Source organism: Dipteris shenzhenensis, chromosome 28 (assembly GCF_047967505.1).
Source record: "Dipteris shenzhenensis isolate YYH24624 ecotype China chromosome 28, Dip_SZ_1.0, whole genome shotgun sequence".
Taxonomy (NCBI): Eukaryota; Viridiplantae; Streptophyta; class Polypodiopsida; order Gleicheniales; family Dipteridaceae; genus Dipteris; species Dipteris shenzhenensis.
The window spans coordinates 5659355-5670645 of NC_141623.1; the positions used below are offsets into that span (position 1 = coordinate 5659355).

Consider the following 11291-nt stretch of genomic DNA (forward strand, 5'->3'; position numbering starts at 1 on the left):
TCTCAACAAGGGATAGAGATATGGGTTATACATACCGTCACAATGCTTTTACTCATTACTGGGCTCGACTTGACAGATGGTATTTGTTGCAGGCTCAGCAGTACACTAGTTTCACGTGTGCATTATGGGTTGATCATTCCCTCTTGTTATCTAATCAATTTCCAGTATGCCTGACATTATCTATAGCACATTTGACAGATGATATGCCTTTTTTTGGTCGTCGCCTACTCCATGTTAATAGTGCTTATTTGCTTCATCAACAATTTCAGAACGTGGTGAGAGTGGCTGTCCGTCCCCTCCTCTTACATGCTCAAGAGGACATGGATTTTGCCTGGATCAATCTTGCCCATCGCTTGCAGGCTGTTATTCAAGATTATGGACGGAGTCACATGGAAAACCTCAGACTTAAGCTGAAATGGGCTCAATCTCACAAGCAACAGACAGATGCAATCAGCTCTTATAGGCAGCTCACCTCTTCTGAATAGGATTCTTGCGCTTATGCAGTTCGTATCATCCATCAAAATGATATTCGTAAATTAAAGAAGTGGCAAATCCGAGCTCACATGAGACCCCTTTTGGATAAGGGCTGCTCCTCCAAGGCCTTCTATAAAAGCCTGCATGCGGATAGGCGAAAGGAGGATATTTGCAGGATCAAGCAAGATGATGGCACCTGGACCACCTCCAAATCAGAACTGGAATCGAAATGCTCTAGTCATTTCCAGTATCTCTTTTCTCCTCAGCCTGATTATTCCATGCAAGTGAACGCAGCTAGGTCTCAATTCCTTATGCATGTTCAGTCTATATTGTCTCGGAAACAGGCTCATGCATTGGAGCAGCCATTTATGCTTAAGGAACTAGATGATGCTTTGAGTCATTTACGTAAAGGCAGCTCTCCTGGTTGGGATGGATTGAATGTTGAATTCTTCCATGCATTTTGGGGTGATCTCAAGCACACTCTTCTTCTCATGATCAATCATGCTTGGGCAGAACAATCTCTTCCCCCTTCTTGGAAACATGGGCTTGTCAAATTGATCCCCAAAAAAAGATTGTGTGAGACAATGGCTGATTGGCGGCCCATATCTCTTATGCCAGTCATCTACAAACTCATTGCCAAGATGATTGTCCTTAGGGTTCGATTTATCTTGCAAGCCGGACTTCATCCCAGGCAGTATGTGTTTGTTCCCAGAAGGCAGATTACTGACAATATCTCCAATGCTTTGCTTGCAATTGAGTATGCCAAATATTCTAAACAAGATGTTCTCATTCTGCAAGTGGACATTGCGAAAGCATTTGATACTGTCCATTGGGATTTTATTTCTCAGACAATGCATAAATTGGGATTTGGCCCTCGGCTCGTTCATGTTATTTATTGGTTGTATTCTCATGCCACTGCACAGTGTCTGCTTGATAGTGGGTTGTCAAGGACATGGACTATGACCCGTTCAGTGAGACAGGGATGCCCTCTTAGCTCCCTACTGTATGCCATTGCTACTCATCCGTTATTGTTGCATATGGACCATCTTGCAGATACAGGACAGCTTCATGGCTTGCAAATTCCAGGGGCACAGCCATTTCTTGCACAGGCATATGCTGATGATTCATATTTCATGCCCAGGAATTCTCAAAGTGACCTCTCTCTTTTGATGCATACTTTGAATGATTTTGGCATAGCTGCTGGACTGCATATCAACTTTCAGAAATCGAATCTTCTAGCATTGAAAGAAGCTGATTGGCATGCACTTCTCTAGCCAGGCCACATTATTTCTTCCCATACCATTGTGAGGCATTTAGGGTATCCCATTGGCTGGAATATTACCCCTCAACAACAGCTTAAATGGGTGCTTCAAAAGATTAACAAGAAGCTGGAATACTGGCACTTGTCAACTTGGCCTCTACATGTTCGACTTCGGATAGTCCAGTCTATCATCATGGCATATGTGCAATTTTACTTGCCTCTTCTTCACTGGTCTTTTAAGCATTTAGCTTCCTATATGTCCCAGGCTATGGAGATATTTTGGAAAAGAAAATCTCACAAAAAGGCTTTGCGACTACTTCCCATGCAGTCTGTTTGTTCTCCTAAGACTCATGGTGGACTGAATATTCTCAATCTTCAGTTTCATATGTTGGCAAGAAAGAGCACTATGATTGCTGATTTCTTTCAGCAAAAACAGCCATGGGCTATTATGCTAGCAGCTATGTGCGGAAACATGAAGTCTCATGCATATGGGCATTGGATTACAGATCACTGGGAAGCAGTCATGACCACATTTCAGGGGAAAATTCCTGGCTGTCCTATTTCTACTGCTTTTATTCATGACTGGAAGAGAATTCTCTCTTATGCTAAATGGTCAGGTGCTTCCTCCCATCATGGTAACTCTCTTCGTTTGGAAAGCATCCATTGGAGCAAGGTGTTTGAATCGCCTCTTGCTTTACAGGCACCAATTAAAGCATATAATCTTATGAAATTGGGCATAAGATTTGTCGGAGATGTGGTGGATCAACATGGTTATGTGCTCTCATTTCCACAAGCTTGCAGGACATTCCCCTTGGGTCTGCATCATAGGCCCATTTGGAGAATACTTACAACTATGTTGCAGCCATTTGTTCCTGTTCCTCCGTTGTTTGTTCAGGACAAATTACTGGACTGGAATCTGATTTCCTTGTCTCCTACTACCTGTTCACTTTCACTGCATAATTTGACATCTTCGATGGTCTACAGATTTCTTCTTCCACCGCCATGGATTGATAAGCATGCCAACACTCTTTGGAATTTGGATAGGCCTTTATCTTGGTGGCAATCAAAACTCAGGAAATTTTGGAAAGCTAAATTGCCATTGAAACAGAGGCTCTTCCTTTGGAGATGTATAGTAGGAGCTTTTTCCATTGGGGTGAAATTGGAAGCACGTCGTATTGCTTCCTCTTCCTGCCCCCGTTGCTCTCATCACCATGAGACAATTCCCCATTTGTTATGGTCTTGCCCGCACTCTCGAATACTGATCACTCATGTCTCTCATTTGCTACGGCTCCGGTTTCCCTCTATCAGATTCGGGAAACTCTTCTGGATGTTTGGATGCTTCTCACCTCAGATGTCTCCATTCCTCCTTTTCTTTCACTGGGCTCGCTTTTGGGTACTATGGACTATTTGGACACAGAGATTGCATTTTAGGATGGGACAACAGTTTCCTCAGGCATATGCTTTCTTCAGAATGTCCCTCAAGCAATCTTTATATGATAGTTATGCTGCGAGGGACTTGGATGCTACTAGCCTTGAAGTGTTTTCTCACTGTTTTTGAGTTCTTTCATTAGGCTCTCCTTTGGAGTCTAATGTCATGTACATTGATTTCATGCTAATTTTATAGTTACTGGTTTCACAAAAAAAAGTGTGTGTGTGTGTGTGTGTGTGTGTGTGAGAGAGAGAGAGAGAGAGGATGTGCTCAAGTACATCAAGAGAAGAGCACATCCTACTTTGGGATTGTGACTCTGTAATGTAAAAGAAAAATCTTTTCAGATTTTCACCCCCAAAAAAAAATGTGTGTGTGTGTGTGTGTGTGTGTGAGAGAGTGAGAGTGAGAGAGAGAGAGAGAGAGAGAGAGAGAGAGAGAGAACTGCTCAAACTCATCCTCTGAAAACACAGCATATACTGCAGTTTCAATCTCATGCCAAAAGCATCAACTAAATACCTTCTCCTATACAAACACTAGCAAGTCAAAGCTTCCATCAAAGCAAGTTTCCCTATATTCAATCAGCATTACACAAAAGAACAAGGTTTACAAATCCCCCACCACCAAAAAGGGATAAGGTTTACAGTGAGACTTACAGTAGCTGTTTCAACTGAGTAGTATCCACGGTCCACATAGTCTCCCATGAAAAGGTAGTTGGTATCTGGACACTACAATACAAGAAACATTGCACAAATACATATTTACAAATCTCTCTCTCTCTCTCTCTCTCTCTCTCTCTCTGTGCATGTGCGCCGCGCGCATGCATATACATATGTGTTGTCACCAAAACAAAAAAACAAAAACAAATAAATACTTAGACAATCTAAACCTCTGTCACACTGGTTCATGGGTATTCCCAAAAGAAGCTTAGGGAAGAGATTAGAAAGTTGACAGCAAGAGCAAGAATTCTGAGTTTCAGCAGTAACTGTTGGATTTAAATGGATTATCCCCCCTTCTTTGGCCTTCGCATAAATGAATGTAAGATGAAAGGCTGAAGCCGCAAGGACTGTTACAGAACTGCAACTCCAATGTAGGCCATTGGAGGCATTTTTCTATGGCGCATACTCGTCATAATTCCAATGTATGCGTGAGTGGCATTTTTTACAGGACCCTATAGCAATACATGTCATAATTCTTAAGAGAATCACTAAGAAGAGAAAGCAGCCTAATAGTGGAACCTGGACAGGTACAGACCTGAGACTCCTTCAACTGAGAACCCTCCAGTGACATTGTTATACACATCCAATTCGATGTCCCTACATTAGAGAGTATTGCATATAGACCTCTATTTATAATCATGATGTCGATCTTGAGGCTTCGATGGTGTTGGAGATGATCTCAACCTCAAGGGACGTGTAGATTGCTAGAGCAAAAATATAGATTAGGTGTACTGCCACATCACATAAGGGGAAAAATATCTTCAGTACACTAATTCCCTATGGTGGAAACCCTAGAATAGTGAGTGTTTCTTTGTTATATTGATAGATGTAAATTGTAGAATGTATGATCTCCTGAATAAGACCATGCCCAGTTTATGGTTTCAATGGATGCCACAAAAAGACCTTGTGCTCTGCATGCTCACTATACGTCACAGAAACTGTACACTCTAAAGGATTACTTTTTTCTTTCTTTCTTTCTCAGATATCCTCTACAATAATGTATTGAGCCACTCTAGTCAAATCATTACAACAAGGACCACAGAAAGACATCACTCATACAGTCCTGTCTCAGTCTGTTTCAGTTCAGATGTGAGTGTTGTTTGATTTCACAAAGCTCCCTCAGAATGCTTTAATGCCTCTAATCCAATCACCATGAAACACAGAAGGTGTGCATAAAATTGCAAACATCATTCACTTCTTAAGATGCATTGACTTGACTTGCACTTTCACATCCACAGCATGTACTTCCAGAGGTGAACTGCAGACTCTGATACAGTGAAAGCCTCGATCACATGCATCACCAAACAGGCCGTAGAGCAAATACCTTTCCACCAATTCGGAAAAGCTCTGCAAGGTCATGAAACTGCCCATGTATATCGCCACAAATCGTCACAGGACATTTGACTGGCTGCTTACATTCACAACGGGTCAACTAACAGTGAGAATGATTCCACCTAAGTTGCTGCCATACTACCAAGACATCCGACTTATCATACGACAATTCTTCTTAGCACTTGGCACGTTACAAAGAAACCCAACATCCATACGCTTTCCAGTCCACACTATAGCCATGAACACCAAAAGCACAACACATATGGAAGGTCTTACGAGCTTTTAAACTTCAACAAAAGAGAAACATGTTTGCAATTGCAGACCCACAGGAAGTAAGAAGAGCAACACAAGATCAAAGCAAGAGTGTAATAAGAAAGATCAACAAACCCAGAATGACAAATGTTTCTAAAATACCATTTCATCGCATAGTAAAGTACTTTGCTTCTGCTGGGAGGCATACCTGCACGTTGTTCTCCTCCATCAAAATTTCTTTAGCTTTCTCACACAATGCTCGTACCTGCATCCATCTCCAAACCAGATTGACCTGAACATTCTTAATGTGTTGAAACCAACAATCCAGTCTTTATACGTTGACAAATTTACAGCTTTGTCCCTAGCATAAATGATGCTGAACCAATCATCTTCCAAGCAAAGTTGTTATCAGTTTGAACATTCTATCATGATTCCAGAATTCAACAGTAAAACCTCGAGCACACTGAGCTCCAAAAGTTTACACAGAAACAATCAAAAAACCCACTCCATCCTGGTTTAAATATGAATTAAATTATTACACATAGCTAAACATCATCATAATAAGACGTGCACATGAACAATGAAGGGCATGTGACAAGCACCTCTTTATGGATGCCACACAAACAATGTCACTGCAAAGGGGCAGACTCCATCATAAAGCAATTTCACTTTTTATTCAGGTAGTCACCATGAAATGACCTCCCGAAAAAAGACATAAGAGGCAGTTGGATAAATGGACCAATCCAGATAGAATAAATATTGCAAGCCAGTTGTGGATAAATGGAGCAATCCAGATGGAATAAATATTGCAAGCCAGTTGAGGAGCACTCCACATAGAAGAAGTATCGCAGACCAATTAGGCACAAGTTGCAGCTTGTTTTCAAGGTTTATAACTGGCAATGATAAGTTCACCTCTTTTAATTTTCACCATTTATATCTATGCCAGAACTGCCTGAAAAGAAATTCATGATCGTTCAGATCTTTTATTTTTTATGCTGTAAAAAGGAAAACTCTTGCCAGTAACAATTCGCATGGGTAGGCATTAGGCGTTGGTAAATTCACCTTGTCTACTTTCTATTAAATGCATCTCTTCGCAAGGCTCTTCGTGTGTTTTTCTTTTTAGCCGTACATTATTGCCCTCCTGTATGATGTAAGGAGAGAAGGTATAGAAGACTTTGTGAGGGTCCAAAAACTCCCACAGAGGATCTAGCTGCAGCTCCATCAAAAATCATCGCATGCATACACACACAGCCCTAACGTTGCCTTTACAAATTGAAGACTCCAACCATCAATGCAATATGGAAAAAGTTAGCAACATTATAGAGCCGTATGCAGTCTTTAGATGACCATGCTACGCTAAACCTTGGAGTCAGCTTTTTGCATTAAGCAAGACTACCGGCTCACAAGCCTGACACGACCCTTAACATCCTCAGCATCTGAAGTGGTTGAAGGCTAGCTCGTCCCTCTTTCAATAGTGAGACAATAAGGTGACAGGTTTAGTTGCAATTCCTAACATCCGCACAATTTAGAATTGTACCTTACACTTTAATGGTCCTATACAGCCTTCATTTGCAAGAGAGCGAGCTTCCTCTTGTGCCCGTTTTGTATACAATGAACTTTTCATTAGAGGTCTGTCCCGTGACATGAAATTCCTCAAATGTCTCGTTTTCAAAATCTACAAACCCTGAGCAAATCTCACATCCTCTACCATCAGGGACATGGCCCCATTAAAAAGATCCTTCAAATGAAAGCTGGCTATCAAGGAATTTAACTATGCCTACGTTCTCATATGCCAGTATAAAAACTGTCATATCCAAGAGTAATCAGGGTGATCTCATTTTACAAAACGACAACATAAAATCAATCATTTTATACCAGCTTCTTCCCTGTAAGACTAGGTCAATTTCTTGCAAATCAGGACGTATTAACTTGACATACTTTGGTTACTCCAAACTCAAACCTCCTTAGAACAGACAAAACTTCAGCAGTGACTGCAATCGTTTTGTCTGAAGGGATCTACAGGCCCAACTTGATGTGAGTGCTACTTCTGAACAGACTTCTCAGACGCGCCCTAAACAAAATGATACTGATGCAAGAAACGATCATCCAAAGGTTAAAATTACGGTGAATAAAACGCCGCTGGCAAGAAGCAAAAGCGTGTTTTATAACCAATGGCTGGATAACAAATGGTGGCTACTCTTCCACAAAGATCTGCATCGCATTCACGAACGAATTTGCCTGATTTCGAAATAGAATATTCAAGACCGGCAATCATCGCCTAAAGGTAAGGGGATGCAAAAGCCGAGTGTGTAACCTTCTTAGTTCGCCAGGCGATCTAGCCAAGGAACGGTGGATAAAAGGGTGTATCATGTTTGAATACGACATCATGTCCGTCGAATAACAGTAAGAGAGAGAGAGAGAGCATCGCAAAGAAGATGCTTTTACCTCACGTAATGCTTAAGAGTGGAGACGACCGGCCCTGGATGTGTGAGGGACGAAACAGGAACAGTGACTAGGCAGGGCAAAATCATCAACATTTCACGCCAAGTCTTAAAGACGGGAAAGTGCGCAGAACAAGAAGATGTGTGTGGAGGACTGCGAGTAGGGTTGGGATCGTGGAAGCAGCAGCGAGGGGGAGAGGGATCGAGGAGACAAACCTCGGGTTCGGAGAGGGGCTTGCATTGCATGAGCTGATCGATTTGAGAGTCGAGGTGGCCATTACGCTCGACGATGGCAGGAGCCACGCTCATGACTTCAGCAATGGCGCAGGGAGCTGGGAAGGGGGAAGATGGAGATGGAGGAGGAGGAGCTGAGGCAGAGGCAGATGCAGATGCAGATGGAGGGGAAGCACGAGGATCAAGGGCACCACGCCACACATCCAACCAAACCAGTCGCAGAAATCAGGCTATGTCGCACAAAAAAGAGGAAGAAAAGAAAGAGAGAGAAGATGATTCATCATCACCATCATCATCATCATCAACATATTTCCTTCTCTCTCTCTCTCTCTCTCTCTCTCTCTCTCTCATTCATCTCTGGAGTCTCCAGAGGGGCACTCTCTTCGCTTCAGGTTCACATGTGGATGATGCTTGCATCGTATATTTGTTCCGTTGAGGTGCGGGAAGCATAATGATCAATGTGTAGTATCTATGGCTAGACTTGGCCACCATTATTCCGTCCTATGCACCAACGCTTGCACAACACGTACCCAAAAAAAAGGACTAAGTGGAAAGGGGGGGATAAATACACACACAAAGCATCCTTTTGGTCAAGCCTTACAGCACAGGTAATGGAAGTGGGTTAGTGTTCCATGAAATGTGCAATAGGTAATTTTGGTCTCATGGAAGGCTCGTTGTGTTTGCAAACTCTATTGATTCCTCTATAGAGCCAAAGAGGACCACCCTATCATCATGTGCACACCCAAAGCTCATGCTTGCACTATAAGCATGATGGGGACCATGGTTGGGCTATCTTAACAATGTTATTATCAACTCTGTGATTAAGGTAACTCACTTGTGTTACTAGCACAAAGTTTAAAGAAGAGATAAACACTTTTGTCCTACTACATAAAGTTATAAAGAAGAGATAACCTACTCACAAGCAACTGGTATATCCACTCTTAATGGGTCCTTGGATTTCCAAAATTATTTAATTTGCAAGATTAAAAATCATTTCAACAATGAAATATGGAGTGAAAAACTCTCAACATGTTAGGTTAAGCTATAAGTTAAAAGTTCAATCAGTCAATGGGAATGAAGGATAACACAATTGCTAAACAAGGCTGGACTAGGTCCTGCCTTGGAGTTATAGCATGCAAGGGAGGACTGTGTCATCATGTAGTTTTTCGTGCAATAATAATTTAGGACATGTTGGGTTTTAGCTTGTTGGACTTGCGAGTCATGATGGGTCTGAGGCATCCTCAGTTGTTGGGATGGTTGTGTATATAAGTGAGTGGTCTGACTAGTATACTAACATTGTTCCGTGATTCGTATTGGTTATTTTGGATGGTACCCATACGTGGTCAATAGTAGCTCCATGGATTGTTGTTGGGACTATGATAAGTTGTTTCATTTTGTTGTGTGTCATAAATTGTGCAAGGTTTGAAGTGTTGGTCGAGTCATATTGGTAGTCAATGTTGAAGTCACCTATCGTGTATGTTTCGATATATTTGGCACTATGTTGTATAGTTCTTGTAAGGTTTGAACAAGGATTTGAGTTTTTGTTTGAGGGGACTTATATACATTTATTATTGCTATTTTTTGGTTGTTTTTTGTGCTTAAAATTGTGAGGAGGCATTCACAACCTTGGTTGTACATGTTGGTTGTGTGTAAGAGTGCCACGTGTTGGAAATATGCGGCAAGGCCTAAGCCTTTTGATGTTTGTGATGTTTCATAGTGATGGCAATGTTATGTCTGTGGATGGGTTCGCATTGGTCTCTTGTAAGCATAGGATTGTCGAATTTATTATCGCTTTTGAATGTAGGAAATCATGTTCATGGTACTTGAAGGACCTTGTGTTAAGGCTTGGTATGGTTTGGTTGTTTGAGTTAGTTTGTGTGAGGTTCATGTGCAGGCTCTGTCTGCAGACACTGTATTTCTTGTAATACCATGGGGTTAACTTTAATGTTTTGTTGTTGCAGTTTGTGAGTGAGGTCAAGATTCATTAGAGAACAGAGCTGTGTAAACAAGCCCATGTGTCCTAATGTTAGAGGGGTCAAAAGCTAGTGAATCCATGGTTAACCCTTGCGAGTGGTGTATGGTTCTTAATGATGCTGGTTATAAGGGGAACTATGTTCTACAAGCACCGTTTAAATGATTGTTGCCAATTTGGAACTCCTTTGTGATTTGGAATATTGGTGTCCAACTGCTTGTTACAAATTGGTGGTTGTTTTTTGCACGTGCTTTTGTGCCGGCTTATTTGTTAGTGAGCTCAATCCAAACCAAGGGTTGTTTGCTTGTTATGTTTGAGCCTTTGAAGTTTGCATCTGCGTCGTTTACAATACCGTCATCTACATCAAGATTGCCCGAGTAGATTTCAACAATCATCCCTATTTTTAGCCTCAACTCGCCATGCAGTCCCGCTGTTTTTTTGGGATCACTCGGGATGTTGATTCGTTTGCTACATGTCTTGTGTTTGTGATTTGTTGCTATTAGCACATTTGGGTTTCCTTTTATAGTGTTAAACACATATTGATTTTGTGCGTCTTTAGTTGTGTTTGTGTAGAATAGATGCGGGATTTTGTGCTTGTCTGGGATAGGTGAGAGATGGATATTATTTATTATCGAAATCCGTCCTCTGTTTGTGAAAATAGGATGTCAACACCGTCGAATGGTTTATCGCATGGGTGTGCTTTATTTCGCGCATGCGCATGTCAGTAGCAACAAAGGTGTTGATTCCCACCATCGAAATTTTATCGATCACCACCAACTCAACATTTCTGTACAAGGCGAAAAGAGTTTGAAGCTTCTCTGCCGAAAGTGATGTGTACGTAGATGTCAGTACTGGCAAGTGTAGAGCAGCATGTATTGTGCTTCCACCGATCCCCCTAACCGCTTTTCCTGTGTAAGCTAACAACAAGGCTCGTGGCAGGTCTCTGTCGAAAGTTTGTATGTGTGTGTATAGTCGTAGCAAAGCTTGCAAAGTAAGCATCAAGACAAATGTTTTCCCAAAGCCGTCATTGCTTGATATAAACAATCATATTTTTCTTTCCGGTGTTGTTCTTTTTTTTAAGAAGGATATCGCCAACTATCGCACACTGGTTATTGTTTAGTTGTTGGAACATTTGGTAGTATTCGTTGTTTGACAGTATGTAGTATGCACAATGTTGTTT

General features: G+C 41.6%; 1 protein-coding gene across 1 annotated transcript in view; it reads right to left on the bottom strand.

Annotated features, from left to right (window-relative positions):
* LOC147883086 (serine/threonine-protein phosphatase PP2A-2 catalytic subunit) overlaps positions 1-8416 on the bottom strand; it is a 38123-nt gene extending 29707 nt beyond the window's left edge. Inside the window, exons 1-4 of the mRNA XM_087399618.1 lie at positions 8122-8416; positions 5673-5729; positions 5205-5288; positions 3818-3889 (exon numbers count right to left, since the gene is read on the bottom strand). Of these exons, the coding sequence (XP_087255744.1) occupies positions 3818-3889; positions 5205-5288; positions 5673-5729; positions 8122-8214 (306 nt within the window). The 5' untranslated portion in view covers positions 8215-8416. The remainder of the gene's footprint in view (positions 1-3817; positions 3890-5204; positions 5289-5672; positions 5730-8121) is intronic.
* Positions 8417-11291: the final 2875 nt, after the last annotated feature.